Here is a 17,512-nt window from a genome sequence, read left to right as displayed (position 1 = left end):
AATCTGACCTATAACTACCTCTCTAATGCCATGCCCTACCACTGGCCCATCATCCATTAACCACTAGCTTCCCTGGCTTTGTTTTTGTCCTTTGAAATTCGTTGCCACCTCTGCTACTCCCTGGGCTCTTATCCAGGTCTTCCTCATATGGCTGCACCCTCGTTGTGTAGGTCTCGGTACAACCTGACAGCCCAGCTAAAGTAGAAACTCATGGCCAAGGCATTTTATCCCACTGTTCTGTTCCATTTTTTTAAGTAAGCTTTTTGTGGAAGTATAATACAACAACAACAACAAAAAAGAGAAACTGTAAGTGCACAGCTCAATGAATTCTCACAAAGTAAACACAACAAACTCACAAACTAGCACACAAAGAAACAGCACCCCAGAAGTCTGCCCAGGTCCCTACTTCCAGTCACTAAGTAACCACAATACTGATTTATAAATTACCTTTACCTGGTTTTGAACTTTATATAAACAAAATCATACAATACGAATTCATTTGTCTCCAGCTTCTTTCACTCAGTGTTATGTTTCTGAGATTCACCCATGTTGCTAAGCATAGCTGTATCACATTCATTATCATAAAGCTTTATAATCTTCCATTTCATGAATATGCATTTGTACAGTTTGAGACAACTTCTCATGGTGTTGCTATGAAAGTTCTTGTACAAATCTTTTAGTAAATATAGGAACGCATTTCTACTAGGAATATGTCTAATGGAATTGCTGTATTGCATCATATGCACATACTCAGCTCTAGTTTTCCAAAGTGCCTGTACCGATTTAAAAACCCAGCATTCGCATATGAGAGTTTCAAATAATTCTGGTAAATATTTGACATTATCTGTCTTTTCAATTTTAGTCATTCTGGTGACTATATCATGGCACTTCACTGTGCTTTTGGTTTGCATTTCCAAGATGACTAAGGAAGATGACCATCTTTTCACATTTACTGGCCATTTAGACATCTTGTGTGAAGTGCCCGTTCAAGTGTTTGGCCCATTTTTTTTTAATCGATTTGTAGTGTTTAATATATTCTGGATACAAATCCTTTTTGAGACAAATACATTATCAATATCTTCTCCCCCTCAGTTATTTGCTTTTTCATTCCCTTTATGGTATTTACTGTTCTCCAGTTTATCATTTTGCTCTCCACAGTGTTTATTATTTCTTATTTAAGAAACCTCCACCTAACCTAAGATTATGGTATTCAACATTTTCCTCTAAAGGTTTACTGTTTTTACCTGACATATTTACATTTATAATCGTATTAAACTGACCTTTTTATATATGATGGGAGTTAGGGATAAAGTACCTTTTTTCCATAAGAAAATTATTTTGAACTATTATTGAAAATGCCATCCTTTTCCCACCATGTTGTTAATGACATTTTTGTCAAAAGTAATGTCTTTTTGTCTATCCTTGCGCCAGTATAACAGTATTAAATTATAATTCCTTTATAATATGCCTTGATGTTTGATAACTCCTCCAGTTCTGTTCTTTCACTTTAAGGTTGCCTTGGTAATTCATGACCCCTCGGACTTTCACATAAATTTTAGAATCAGTTTCCACCAAAAGATAAAAATAAAAACTTGCTAGAATTTTTAATGAGATTGCACTTTTTTGTTTTTTGGGTTTTTTTGCGGTATGCGGGCCTCTCACTGTTGTGGCCTCTCCCGTTGCGGAGCACAGGCTCCGGACACGCAGGCTCAGCGGCCATGGCTCACGGGCCCAGCCGGCCCGCGGCATGTGGGATCTTCCCGGACCAGGGCACGAACCCGTGTCCCCTGCATCGGCAGGCGGATTCTCAACCACTGCGCCACCAGGGAAGCCCAAGATTGCACCTTTTGAAATCAACTGACTTATGCTTTATGACTCAGCATATGGTTAATTTTGGTAAGTATTCCATGTGCACTATTTGATGAACTATCATTAGGTACTGTGTTCTATATATGTCAATTAGACCATGTATGTTAATTATATTGATCAGATTATCTTTCTATCCTTTCCAGTTTTATCTTCCTGCTTACTCCATCAGCAGTTGAGAAAGATGTGCTTAAGTCTTCCATCTGGATTGCTTTCACATTTGGAACATGTACATCGTCTAGTGTATGGACCATCTTTATTTTTAGTAATGCCTTTTCCTTAAAGTCCACTTTGTCAAATACTAGTAAGGTTACACCTGATTTCTTTCCATTTGTACTGGCACAATATATCTTTATCCATCTTCTATTTTCAGGCTTTCTTTGTCTTTATATTTTAAAATTGCCTGTTAAGGGACATTGGTTGGTTCGGGGATCCAATCCATTAATAACCATGTTTTACTGGAAGCACTTAACCCATTTAAATTTTATATAAATATTAATCTAGTTGGATGTATAGATACAATTTTGGTATTTACTTTCTATGTGACCCAGTTCTTTTTTCCTCACTTCTTGCCTGGCTTTTTTCATTAATAAAATTATCTTATAAATTATCTCATTTTCCATTTCTTAACTTGTTAGTTACAACAATCTTCTACTATTATTTTAGATAATTTAGTTAGATAAATTTACCTGATAATGCTAGAACCTCGGAACGCTTTAATTCCATTTGCTTCCCTCCTGCCTTTCAAATTGTTCTACCATTATATAAATTGTGTATGTTCTTAAACTCACGAATCATTACTATAATTGTTTAGTACCATCAATATTTATGTTTACTCACCCACATATTTACCCTTTGTTGATCTTTGCCCTGTTCTGAATTTCTGAGTTTCCATCAGGATTTATTTTTCTTCTCCCAGAAGAGCTACCTTTACTTTAGTATTTCTTTTGGTGCAGGTCTGCTGGGTTTTGCTTGTGTGAAAACATCTTTAATTTTTTTTTTAACAGTACGACTTATTAAACAAATTTGTAAGCTCTGAAATTTATGTTGTCAAAATACACACTTTAATGCCATTATCTTTTCAAATTTGTTTCTGCCCCATTCTCTCTCTCCTCTCCTACCAACACTCAAATGCCCTAACATCTCAAACCCATTCTCTCCTCACTCAATATAATTCCGTTTTATTAGATTTTTTTTAACCAAGTGCATGTACATGGTGATAATGTTAAATGCCCATATTACATAGAGTCACAATGTAATATCTGAGCACTTTAAAGAAGTAAAAATCAAGAATTTTAAGCACAAGGAAGATGAACACCCTCCAGCTTCTGGCAGAACAAAGGGAGAAAATTTTCTTCTTCCCCACAGTGCATGGTGATGTGTTAACTCCACATTACTACTTTCACATTTTTTGAGACAAGAAGGGATAAAAAGGAACTTGAATCAGAAATGTGCAGAGGGACTTCCCTGGAGGTCCAGTGGTCAAGACTTCGCCTTCCAATGCAGGGGGTATGGGTTCAACCAGGGATCTGGGAGCTAAGATCCCACATGCCTCGTGGCCAAAAACCAAAACATAAAACAGTAGCAATACTGTAACAAATTCAATAAAGACTTTAAAAACAGTCCACATTAAAAAAGAAAAATCTTAAAAAAAAAGAAATGTGTAGATATTTTTCCCCATTGTACTTTGCTCAAGATAGTCTCCCACAAAATAAGTGGGCAATCTCTTTATCATATGAGACCAAAAAAAAATAAAGAAACCTCATTAGGACAAGAGAACTAAGCATAAGAGGGAAAAAACTGGAGATGGCAACTTGCTCAAGAGAATATAAAAATTTTTAAATAAAAGGAACGTTGGAGTCTATTAGTATTTCTTTTAGTCATCTTCCTCTTCAACCTTTCTTCTTCTTCCACATCATCTCCATCTTCATCTTCTCTTTCACCTTCATCCTCTTCATCATCAACAGGTACCAAGTCTCCTTCATCGTTATGAACATCAGCTGCTTCTCCTTCTCCTTCTTTATCATCAACAGGTTCAATAGATGTGGCCAAATATCATCTTTGATGAACTCTCTTAATTTGCATGCACCTGCACCCATATCATCAGTGAACAAGGTGAAGAATGTCTGAGATTTTTTTCATGCTACCTCTTCAAGACAGCTTTATTTTGTGTCTGACATAAACATTTCATCAGGTCCTTCCCAGATTCCCATTTGATTTCAGTCAACATTGAAGATGGGTCACCACTCTTACTGAGATAAAATGAGTTGCAAAGGAGCTTATTTTAAAGCAAGGATTTTTAGCAAAATTAAAACATGTTTGTAATATGATTTAATATCTTCAAATTCTGTCACTTCAGTTGAGAAAATAATTCAGCATCTCTTCATTCTCATCCCCAAGCCAGGGAGTCATCTGCACATGGTCAGCAAACATTGCCCTTAAATTTGGGATTTGGGAGATCAATTATGACCTCCTTTGAATAGTTTGCAGAGTTTGTTAACACTTTTGTTGTATTTGAAAATTTCCTCACTGGTTGTTTGTAAAGTCTGTCAATTTCAATTTATACAATATCTGTTTACCTAAATGCTTCCTATTGTTCTTTCCCTCCCTTCAGCGAATCCAGAGTAGCAAATTTTTCCTCTGGCTGGGATCTGGATGTAGTCTTTGTTTCCAAATTTGAAGAGTGAGTGAAGACACGGTTGAGGCTAATGCTGTGAAGCAAATCCAAAGCACAGTCACACAGGGAGATGATCACATTTGAAGAGGCCCAGAGAACTATACCTTCATTTTAAAATATTTTTGCTGGGTATAGAATTCTAGACTGGCAACTATTTTCTATTACCTTAAAGATATATTTCAGTTGTTGACTATCTTTACTACCTTTTTTTTTTATCTTTTCTGTTAAAAGGCAGCTGTCAGTCTTATTGTTTCATTTTTGAAGGTACTGTCTCTTTTTTTTTCTGCCTGCTTTAAAGGTTGTCTTGGTTTTCCATAGTTGTACTAAGATATACCTGAGTGTGGCTTTCTTTGTAGGAGTGCTGCTTGAGGTTCACAGAGCTTCAATTCATCAGGTAATGTTTTTTAACAGTTCTGGAAAATTCTCAGCCATTATTGCATCGAATTTGCTTCTTCCCCATTTTCTCCCTCTTCTCCTTCAAATGCTAAATGATCCTAACGTTACAGATATATTAGATGTATTCACCGTCTCACATATTTATTTTTAGTCTCTGTGCTTCATTTTCAATATTTTCTATTGACTTCTTTTCCTCTTCACTAATCCTGTCTTTTGCTGTGTCATATCTAGTATCTAATTCAAACACTGAGCTCTCAATTTCAGTTCATATATTTTTCTTGTCTAGAATCTCCATTTGGCATTTATACCTCCCAATTTTTTAATAAAATTCTCCATCTTTTCATCTGTTTGGTTCATTTTATTCTTCCATTTGCTAGAACATATCAATCATGTTCATTTTAGAGTCCTCATCGGCTAACTCCAATCAATATCTGAATCCTACGTCAGTTTCCGTTGTCCAGCTTTTCTCATGGTTTTAGTCACATGGTCCTATCTCTTAGCAGCTAGTCAATTTCTATTAAATGTTGGACGCTATGTAGTAAAAGAACTTTAGAGGACCCAGATATTATACTTCTCCAGGGTAGGCTCACCCCAACCTCTGCCTGGCAGAGTGGAATCTGTTCACTGTAAGCTAATCAAGCAGTGAGCTGATTCAAAGCTGGCTGCAGCTGTGGCAGGCTTCGGCGGGCCTCAGTGGATCCTACTCCTACAGCACCACCCTACAGTGCTTCCACATGAAAAGCAGGATGTGCACTGAGTGGCCCTCCACAGCAACATGAGCCTGTAGAACACTCTGCCTTTCAGAAGTATGTGCTTTAACTTTACGGCAGCCTCTCATGCAGCTTCATAACTCCGCAAATGTCTCGAGTAGGAGACAGCAATGTTTCTGAGTTCCTTTGGGTCTCCAGTATTGTCACTCCAACTTCTCAAGACTGCCAAAAGCTCTACCTGTTTCTCTGTTCTCAAACACTAACCTCTCCTTGGGCTGAGGTCAAATGTTCAGCCTCTTACCCGTATCCAGAATCAGCAAAGCTCTGACCACTTCCTCAAGGGAAAAAAGGCTATAGGTGATTGATTCATCTGTTCAAAGTTTTCTCCTCTCTGGAATCACAGTACTCTAGTACTCTGCTTTAACAGCTCTTTGATGGCCTTACACATATCACTTTTATGTTTAATCTGTCTTTTGTAGCTGCTCTCAGCGGTCGTATCAATGTGTTCAAGTTCTTATCTGAGATAAGTTTTCTTGCCCTGTTTTATTTTCTTTATGCCCATATCACTATCTTTCTTTATAGTACTCATTAAAGGTGTTTTATGTCTATCTTTCCCTGCTGAAACATAAACTCCAAGACAGCAAAAGCTTTACTGGATCCTCAGGGCAAAATCAGACTAAAGATTGTCCGACCCTGGTATCCTTCCTCTTTCTATCATGTTTCACTTACCCTGCCTATTTCTGTTTTGTAAAGAATTCCAGGGCTTCCCTGGTGGCGCAGTGGTTGAGTCCGCCTGCCGATGCAGGGGACACGGGTTTGTGCCCCGGTCCGGGAAGATCCCACATGCCGCGGAGCGGCTGGGCCCGTGAGCCATGGCCGCTGAGCCTGCGCGTCCGGAGCCTGTGCTCCGCAACGGGAGAGGCCACAACAGTGAGAGGCCTGTGCACCGCAAAAAAAAAAAAACAGAAAAAAAGAATTCCAAAGAGCCTCATCATTTCTCAGTATGAGAAACGAGAAAGGCTAATTCTACACATATATATTCTCAGCAAAGAACTATTACTCCACCTTTCCATGTGTCCTCACTTTTTCCTCCATGAGAGAGAGAAATTAGAGTAAATATACTTTGGGTTTCTCTTCTTCATGGTTCCTTCTCTTTATCTAATTGTTAAGACCCTGACAGTCACTCCTTTCCATGCCCAGCCCCCTGCCGTGCAGTAAGCAGACCCGCCATCAGACTCAGGGTCTGCCTTCCACAGCAGACTGCAGACCTGTCTCTCTCTCCCATGCTCTCTGAGATGCTGCAAACTGAACCTGTGAGTCAGGCCACAATTCTCCGATGGCTGATGGACAAATATACTCGGAACTCCTCTGCAGGCCCAACTCCTGCCACAAAGACCAAGATTTAAGAAGCAGAGTATCAAGTACCCACTCTGTACACTTCTGGTACAAAGGGAAAGATTCAAGAAGCAGAGTATAGGCAGCGATCCAGATGGTGGTGTAGTAGGACGTGAAGCTCAACTTCTCCCACAAATACATCAAAGATATGTCTACATGTGGAACAATTCCCACAGAATATCTAACTCAACACTGGCAGAAGACCTCAGACTACTGAAAGGGCAAGAAAATCTCCGTGTAACTGGGCAGGAAAAAAAAAAAAAAAAGAGAGAGCGAGAAAGGAATCAGGACAGGACCTGCACCCTTGGGAGGGAGCTGTGAAAGAGGAAAGGTTCCTTCACCTTGGGAAGCCCCCTCACTGGCAGGTAGATCGGCCGGGACAGAAGGGGAGCATCAGACCCTCGGAGGAGAACTTCAGCAGCCAGTTTGCGGCAGCTAGAGCAGAGGGAGAACTGCACAGACGGTCAGTGCCGCAGTCCTGCACCCCCCAGCCTGACACGTGCTGGCAAGGGCTGGGTGCTGGAACTCGGGCTTCGGAGATCAGAACTGGGGAGAGGACTGGGGATGGCTGTGTGGAAACAGCCACGGGGGTGGGGAATCCAGTGCGACTGCAACGAAGGGTTTATGCGGAGAAAGCCTGGGTCACCTTATCGGCCAGTCGCCATGGTTTGGAGGGTGCAGGAGAGGAGCGGATGAACCCGGACTGCAGCCTTTCTCCCCGTGCACATGCTCGCAGCGGGCAGGACACTGCCGACACGGGCTCCGGGGGCAGTCGCGAGCCACCACTGCTGCCCACCCAGATGCCAGGAAGGGTTACGAGCCCCCCCGCCACCGCCCTCGCAGACTCCAGGAGTGTCCGGGAGCCGCCTCGGCTCCCATCGTGTGCTCCAGGGACACGCCCGAGCCTCCACCGCCACCCCCTGCCCACCTCCCCCCCGCCCCGGACTGAAAATCAGCCGCGCGTCTGCACTCCCCCATCAAGGGGGTATCAACCAGCACACACTGAGGAAAGAGGCGACAGGCATTCACACTAAGAACAGCCCTTGGGCCAAATATATTAACCCACACAAGCTACACGGGGACGCCCAGACGTATGAACAGCCCTCCAGGACCACAGGAGACAACTGTTCCTCCTAAACTCACAGAGTAAGAGAAATATATAAGTAAAACGAAAAAACAGAGGAACCACTCCCAGTTAAAAGACCAAGATAATTCCCCTGAAGGAACAAACAATGAAACAGACCTCTTCAGTCTAATAGACACTGATTTCCAAAAGGAGAGAATGAAAATACTGAAGGAATTAAGAAAGGCCATTCACGGAAATGCAGAGTTCTGGCAAAAGGAACTACAAACTATAAAGAGGAACCAAGAAAAATTAGAAAAGTCACTTGCAGAGACGGAAACAGAGCTAAATGCAATGAATAGCAGAATGAATAATGCCGAAGAATGAATAAGCGACCTGGAAGATAGAATAACAGAAATCACCCAATCAGGACAGCAGACAGAAAGCCAAATTAAAAAAAAAAAAAAAAAAAAAAAAGAAAGCAATATAAGAGACTTATGGGATAATATAAAGTATGCCAATCTATGCAAAATAGGGATCCAGAAGGGGAAAAAAGAGAAAGGGGGATCAAAAATGTATTGGAAGAAATTATGGCTGAAAACTTCCCAAACCTGAAGAAGGAAACAGATATCCAGGTACAGGAAGCACAGAGGGTCCCAAACAAGATAAACCCAAACAGACCTACACCAAGACATATTATAATAAAAATGATGAAGGTTAAAGATAAAGAGAAGACGCTAAAGGCAGCAAGAGAAAAACAAAGAGTTAGTTACAAAGGAACCCCCAGAAGGCTATTAGCTGATTTCTCTACAGAAGTGCTGCAGGCCAGAATGGACTGGCAAGATACAGTCAAAGTCCTGAAAGAGAAAAATCTGCAACCTAGGATACTCTACCCAGTAAGATCATCATTTAGAATAGAAGGAGATATAAAGAATTTCTCAGACAAGCAAAAACCAAAAGAATACAGCAGGACTTCCCTGGTGGTCCAGTGGTTAAGACTCCGCGCTCCCAATGCAGGGGGCCCGGGTTTGATCCCTGGTCAGGGAACTAGATCCCACCTGCCGCAGTGAAGATCCCGTGTGCCGCAACTAAAGATCCTGCGTGCCACAACAAAGATCACACACGAGGCAATGAAGATCCTGCGTGCTGCAACTAAGACCTGGCACAGCCAAATAGTAAATATTTCTTTAAAAATAAATAACATAAAGAAAAGAATACAGCGATACTAAACCTATCCTAAAGGAAATGGTGAAAGGTCTTCTCTAAACAGAGAAGAAGAATCTATAGGAAAGAGAAAATCACAATTGCAAAGTAAATCACTTAAATAAGCTAGTACACAGATTAAAAAAGAAAAAAGAAATTAAAAAATTTCTGTGAAAGTTATGACAACCACAGTGAACAGCAAAAGGATGAACGTGAAGATGTAAAAAAGGACATCAAAATCATAAATGTGGGGGAGGAGAGTAAGAAAATGTAGACTTTTTTTTTTTCCCTAGAATATATTTGAGCCTATATGACCACCAGTCTAAGGCAAGTAGAGATAGGAAGGGGTTAAACATACTTGAAAAACAGGGTAACCACAAATCAAAAACATAAAATAGATTCACAAAAACCAAAAAGAAGAGAACGTAAGTATAATACAAAAGAAAATCATCAAACCACAAAAGGAAAAACAAAGAGAAAAAGAAAGGGACAAAGAAGAAATATAAAATCAACAGGAAAACAAGGTTTAAAATGGCAATAAATACATATCTATCAATAATTACTCTAAATGTCAATGGACTAAATGCTCCAATCAAAAGACACAGAGTGGTAGACTCTGTGTCTTTTGATTGGATAAAAGAACAAGATAAACTACAAGAGATATTTGATAGAGAGATATACAAAAGTGGATTAAAAAAACAAGAGCTTACACAATATGCTGCCTGCAAGAGACCCACTTTAGGGCAAAGGACACACACAGATTGAAAGCGAGGGGAGGGAAAAAGGTATTTCATGCTACCGGAAATAACAAGAAAGCAGGGGTAGCAATACTCATATCAGACAAAATAGCCTTTAAAACAAAGGCCATAAAGAAAGATAAAGAAGGACACTACATAATGATAAAGGGATCAATAAAAGGATTTTACACTCAGCACCCAAATACATAAAACAAATACTAACAGACGTACAGGAAGAAATCAACAGGAATACAATAATAGTAGGAGACTTTAACACCCCACTCACATAGATGGACAGAGCTTCCGGACAAAGAATTAATAAGGCAACAGAGATCCTAAATGATACAACAGAACAGTTAGATCTAATTTTTTCATGACATTACATCCAAAAAGAAACAGAATACATATTCTTTTCAAGTACACATGGAACATTCTCTAGGACTGATGACGTACTTGGGCACAAAACAAGCCTCAACAAATTTAAGAGTATAGAAATTATCTCAAGCATCTTTTCTGACCACAACAGCATGAAACTAGAAAGGCCAAGTTCTGAGAACTTACCAGGCCAGTTTCCACACAAAAACCTCTTGCAGACAATGCAAGAGGATGCTCTGGGAAAAGAAGGAAAGAGGCACTGCCAACAGAGCAGAGCCATTTGGAGCGTTCAAGAAAACACTGGATTCATCAATGGCCCCTTTGGAATACTTGAATAATAGGCTGAGCAGGTGGCGATGAAAATGTACGATCTGTGCTGCAGTCTACAGGCACCAAAACGTAAAGGTATGTGCTAGAATAAGAGCCAGTGCCTGCAGAGTGGTATTTGAACTGTGGTTTGAAATACCGAAGAAAATATTATAGAAAGAGAAGATGTTGGAGATTTAAAAACAAAGGGTTGTTGAGAGCTTTAGCAACATTACGTGAACGGATTTTGGTCTTAGAGCAAGTCTGAGCAGGTAGACAGTGCAAGGAAATGTATCTCAAGCTCCAAACCATCTGGGAAAATACGCAAAAAGACTTCTAACTAAGGGAAGAATAGACTACGATACAAACAACTGGGCACGTTCCATCAAATTATCAATGGGAAGCATTTACAGTGGAGCAGTGGTTTCCAAACTCAAGCTCTATAACTGGCCTGAGGCCTGAGAAATCCAGAATTCTTTTGCTAATGCAGTTTATTTTAAAATAAAAGTAAAAATCTGAAGTATCAAGAAGGCTTAAGGACAGAGGAGACTGAGTCTCTTCAGACCCCAATCTCAAATCCTGGTGGCCAACACAGAACGAGGCTGAGGTGCTGTTTAATGCTCTGAACCAGTGGGCATCGGTGAGCGCCAAGCTGCACCTCTGGGGGGACGGGGGAGGATGCAACAGACGATGATAGCGCTCCCCAATGAAACCCTCAGGTGCCTCTATACCCCGTCCCAAACTAACAGGGGCTCACACACACCAATAGGTGCAATCCTCACTGGTACCTCCAAGTTCTTTGGTGTTAAATGGCCACCTAGGGGCCCTTGGCCTTGTCCACCAGGACTATTGGCACCACAAGTGCAAATATAAACTGAGAAAGAGCTATGCCATGTGCTCTCTCGCAGGCATCGTTTTCCAAACACTACCCCCAGGACCCGGCTTATGTTCCATAACCATAAACATAGTAACCACTGGCTTGAGGAGAAGGACCACACATTTGAGAGCTGCAGGTAGTTCGCTCTGGAGCTATGGGGCATATTAGAAATGACTTAACTAACCGGTCCCAATTTACCCACAGAGGAGGGAAGGCTCGTTATCTCCCTTTGAGAAGGCTCAAAAGTTTCCAAGAGGAGAAGACTGTGGTAAGACCAGACAACCTCCTTTCTCTGTGCACCTTCTGAATCCTGGCACCTCCAAAGTTAAAATAATAAAAAGGGACTTTAAGAATATAATTCAAGGCTGGGAAGCAGCTCTCCCAGTTTAACATAATAAGGAACAGGACTAAAGCCAGCAAGCGGTAAATCTTTGCCGTTGGAAAGGTATTGACTGTTTTTCAAGTGCTCCCCCAGGAAGATATACCACTGAGAGTGTCTTCTCCTGCCCTGCCCAGCAGCAAAACTGGACAGAGCAGAGACTGGCCAACAATCCACCCTGAAGACCAGACTCAGAGAAGGAAGAACTACAGGAGGGAGGGAAAAGGTGCATGAACTAAGGGGTTAAAGGGATCAAAGGTCTCAGGTGAAAAGAGCAGGCTTATAGGGGACAAGGAGACTCTTCATCAATATACCCTTCCGAATTGTGTCAAAAGTACAAATATTACTTATTCAAAACACAAGCATAACATAAGAAGTAAAAGAAAATAAAGAATGGCAATCATTATGTGAACGTAACATTACCTGAACATAAAATGTATAAAATCAATAGCTCTTTGGGTGGTAAAGTGAGAGGACTAGGTACACTGGTATGTAAAAACAAATAATAATGTAAAGACATCAAAGAACCACAGGAATACATAATGCAAAACTGGATGAGCTACGGTAGCACTGTCAGCCTCTTTAAGTTTCCTACACGCAAGTCTTTTCTTCAAAATAAAAATTATAAAATCATCACCTGCTTAGCAATGCGTCATAAGCAGCCGTGCAAGACACTAACCTGACGCTACACTAGAATCCTCGGAGACAGCAGAAGAGACGTCAAGAGTCACCAACAACCCCTTAAAAACTGTTATTTTTATCATTTTCAACTTATGTAGGTTATCTGTTTTGTCACATACATGTTTGGCTTTTGAAAACCTTCACGGTAAAAAAAAAAAAAAAATTAACTGCTGAGAAAATTAAGATCTTACAGAAAAATAGTAAAAGCCGTTAAAAACATTTTCAGGTTTCTAAAAATAAACAATTAAAACAGCATATTAAAATAAGGCAAATCAATAACATTTTCCACTTAAACTGCAGTGAAGACTATATTATGAATTTCCATTTTCCATCACCTGCACGTCAGAGATCTTTCAGGAACGTCAAGCAACCCCACTCCCTACATCAAGCAGTTTCAGCAACGTGGTGATGCTTAAAAATGTATTTTGCTTGCAGATAATACATGATGATATGTTTCACGTGTCAATTTGGCTCGATGGCAGTACCCAGCTATTTAATCAAATAGTAATCTAGGTGTTGCCGTGACGGTGTTTTATAGACGTGGGTAACATCTACAATCAGTTGACTTCAAATAAAGGAGATTACTGTCAAAGCTGTGTGTGGCCTTTATCCAAACAAAGGCCTTAACTGCAAAAACTGAGGTTTGCCTGAGCAGTTCTGCCTCAAGACTGAAGCATCATCAACTCCTCTCTGAGTTTCCAGCCTACAGATTCCAACCCGCCACCCACACAATCCTGTGAGCCAATTCCTTGAAAACACACACACCCACACACACACACACCCACACACACACACACCCACACACACACACACACACACACACACACACACACACACACACCCATCCACTGGTTCTGTTTCTCTGGAGATCCTAACCGATAAATGCACATTCAGAGACATTTTATGTGTAGTTCTCTGTTTCAGTATTCTTTATCTTTCTGATTTTATGATCCTACTTCCCTTAGGCCCACCTATACCATCTCAGCTCCCACCCTCCTCATGGAACCCACCAAATAAAATTCTTGGGACTAAGTTTCCTTTTCCAAGTTTTTGTTCAACAATATCTACACCTCTGCTTTTCTATTTCCATCCCTCGGGCCCTTCTTTTTCTAAAGATTATGAAAGAACAGTAATGAAAACAACTGGCATAAACTAGGATGAAAATTCTCATAATATATAGATATACATTTGCATATACAAATTCCTGCAGCAAAGAGACTTCAGATTGCAAAAGACTATCTACAGTGTCATAGCTTCTTAACTATATGTTTTTAAAGGTAAGGTACATTTTAAGCTGGGATTTTCATTCCAACACAGAGCTCAGAAATGTTTCTGTGTGGGAGATCAGTTCAGTGCTTTGTGACCACCTAGAGGGGTGGGATAGGGAGGGTGGGAGGGAGACGCAAGAGGGAGGGGATATGGGGATATATGTATACATACAGCTGATTCACGTTGTACAGCAGCAACTAACACAACATTGTAAAGCAATTATACTCCAATAAAGGTGTTAAAAAAAAAAAGAAATGTTTCTGGGCAATTAGCACTGCAATTGGGAAATAAAAGTTAAAGTATAATTTCAGTTACAGAAATCAAATTCTAAATCCATAAAAAGAATGTGCTTATTTTGAAATCCAAACATCCTTGTTCATGGATAACTTCTTTTTTAATGATGAAGTATATAAACTTCAGAGTTACAGAAGAATTGTCTAGTTAGATATTTCAACAGTATTTTAATGCTAAACTTTCAAGGTATTCAGCTTCCTTAAAATTCAAACATTTCAATGCTTTGTCAACTGGAATCAATATCTATTAACTTAGCTTTATACATGCCTTAAATAGTACAAAGAAAAACATATTTTAAATATTTAAAACAACAATCACATGCTCACCTCCCACATCAACCTGTAATCCATATTTTCGTCCAAGTCTTCAGGCATTCTCTTCTCTCCAGCAAACGGTCCAAACTTTTCACCCTGAGTAGTAATGATTACATTGAAAAAGGATTAGTACAATAATCAATAATCAAGTTACTAAAATAAACTATTATTTCTCTTCTGGAAAAATTTTTTTCTCCAAAGCCTTATGCCCAATGATTGAGACGCATTTAAAACATTAATTTACCCAACACAAGATATTTACATATTTAAAATCTAACTTAATCTATTTTAGCCGAAGAGCCTAAATCCACAACACAGGAGCTAACAAGAAAGGGTTAAATCGCTCAACATTTAAATTCAGACAAGGCTTGAACACTATACTTACATGTTTCAAACCTCTGCAGCCACTGGCAAGTGGTCTTAAAATGAGAAGCCCTGAGTCTTGCCTGACTTGAGACAAGCCCACCAGGCAGAAAACCACCTGGTTTCCATAAAAATCATAAATTCGTCCCAATCATGAACAAGAAAGAAGTAGACTTGCCATCCTCAGAGGAAGCCTGTTCATAAACAAAGTTTAAATTCTCCTGCCAATCTTTCAAACAACCAAGGGGGCACTCTATAAACCAGGGCTTCTCAAAGTGCGTACTTGAATCACCAGCATGAGAGTCACCAGCGTCGCTTATTACAAATTCAGAATCCTGTGCTTATTAAGATCAGAATCTCTGGGAGTGGGATGTGTGGAGCTGCATTTGGACAAGTTCCCAGGTGAGAGCTGCTGGCGGACACCAGGAGTGGCCCCGGCAGGGAGGGACCCGTGAGGCAGGGTGAAAGGGTAAGCAAAACTGTTCTCACAACTAAGGCAACCAAAGCAGGACTGGAGACACAGAGAGGGTGGGATCACGCTTGTCCAGGCAGACGATCCACAGACGTGTGTGCAGAGCGGGTACTGGGTCACGCATGCCCTTGTGAGCCTCCTCCAAACCTGCCTGTGACTATTCTACAGAAGAACCCTTCTCTTCGTTGGGAGGTGGACAAACTTTTTTTTTTTTAATTTTTTTTTTTACATCTTTATTAGAGTATAATTGCTTTACAATGGTGTGTTAGTTTCTGCTTTATAACAAAGTGAATCAGTTATACATATACATATGTTCCCATATCTCCTCCCTCTCGTGTCTCCCTCCCTCCCACCCTACCTATCCCACCCCTGTAGGTGGTCACAAAGCACCGAGCTGATCTCCCTGTGCTATGCGGCTGCTTCCCACTAGCTATCTATTTTACGTTTGGTAGTGTATATATGTCCATGCCACTCTCTCCCTTTGTCCCAGCTTACCCTTCCCCCTCCCCATATCCTCAAGTCCATTCTCTAGTAGGTCTGTGTCTTTATTCCCATCTTACCCCTAGGTTCTTCATGACCTTTTTTTCTTAGATTCCATATATATGTGTTAGCATACGGTATCTTGATGAACATTGTTGGGGGAAAAATAACCACCAAAACAATGTTTCAAGGCATATAAATGACTTAATGAACAACAGAAAACCCAACTCCAGGCAACAGTCAAATGTTAAAACTTACAGGAATTACAACTAGCCCCTCATGTTACAGACAAAGAAAAGAGGTTCTGAAAAGCCACAAGTAATGGCAAAGCTTTGAAGACCTACTGTTTAATGTTAACTTGGAGGCAGAAAATGCTACAGAGATCCCTGAAATCAAGACGATAATCCTAAATAAACCAAAAACAAGCACACCAAAGAGACAGGGAGACTATCTGGCTATTTCGGGCAACCTGGAAGACAGACCAAACATTAAGGTGTGTTTTTGGTAATACATTTAAGGATTTGGTATTAATGCATATATAGTCCAACTTTCACTCCACTTTGTCATGTATTTAGCCTTTACCGACTACTGCAGAAGGAAATCATCTGAGTACATGCTTTCCAATGCAAGAGATCTACCCATGCCAGTCAGTTCCTCTTTGCAGTACAAATTTGGAGGAAATATAAAATTGTATCAATCAATTCAGCAGCATTCAAAGGACTGAAAAGAAAGGGATGGAAACCCAAGTAAATGCACTGGGCTTGGGGAAAAAAGCCTGCTTGTATGCAGGCCTAGGAAGATTATTTAAGGACTTACAGCTTTGAAAATTCAAAACAAGAATCAGGACTGTGAGTTTAAAGCCTTGCTATTAATAGTGAGCAATCACTCTATCATAAACTCTAACTATAATAAATATGGCTTTCAATTTTTTTTTCCTCAGCCAAGAAATACATTTTGCATCTCAGCCTACCATCTTCACATCTATACAGATGACAACATGGTTTGAACTGTCTGGGTCCACTTAAACGCAGGTATCTTAATTACACCATCCTGGTCGGTTGAATGCACCACTGTGGAAGAACCACAGATGTGGAGGGCCAACTATAAATTCTGTGTGCATTTACCCCCATGTTGTTCAAAGGTCAAGTGTACACGGAAACACACATAAAACTAACACATAAATTTTTAAAAATACTACTACCCTTCCTCTGTACAATGTATTCCAAACCGTCTACTCTATTTTACTTCACTTTTGAAAAAATACTCGTTTTGACCAATAAAGTTAATTTCACAACTCACCAATGGGTTGCAATCCAATTTGAAAAACACTGACATAAAAACACAGATGGAGGAGATAAATTTCTAAGTATATTTGGCTTTCTCGATTTGGTAAAATTGCCTTCAAAGTACAACTAGTGAGTATACTGGGATGATGTGGTCAAATGAACTTGAGTTTCTGTGGCTGCAAGATTACAACAATATAAATAGTCAACACTTAGTTATCCATACACTTGTGGTAAGAAGCACTGCAGATAATTAAAACGATTTATATTTGGTTTTTGATGAGGATTTTACAATTACTTGACCCACTCCAGGCCTTCCCCTAAAGATCCCAGCACCTACTACCCACCCCCTTCTCTCTCTGTTCACTGTCA

The 17,512-nt window shown here is 40.1% G+C and overlaps 1 protein-coding gene across 1 annotated transcript in view; it reads right to left on the bottom strand.

The window, feature by feature from the left end:
• Positions 1-17,512, bottom strand: part of PRDM5 (PR/SET domain 5) — a 225,177-nt gene that overhangs the window by 192,237 nt on the left and 15,428 nt on the right. The window contains 1 exon segment of the mRNA XM_089911548.1: positions 14,555-14,638. Coding sequence (XP_089767674.1) covers positions 14,555-14,638 — 84 coding nt within the window.

Source organism: Delphinapterus leucas, chromosome 5, assembly GCF_059928025.1.
Source record: "Delphinapterus leucas isolate spDelLeu-1000000601 "Yukka" chromosome 5, BTC_Dleu_Yukka2, whole genome shotgun sequence".
Lineage (NCBI taxonomy): Eukaryota > Metazoa > Chordata > Mammalia > Artiodactyla > Monodontidae > Delphinapterus > Delphinapterus leucas.
The sequence above is the reverse complement of the archived record's forward strand: the minus strand, read 5'-3'. Positions and strand labels throughout refer to the sequence as shown.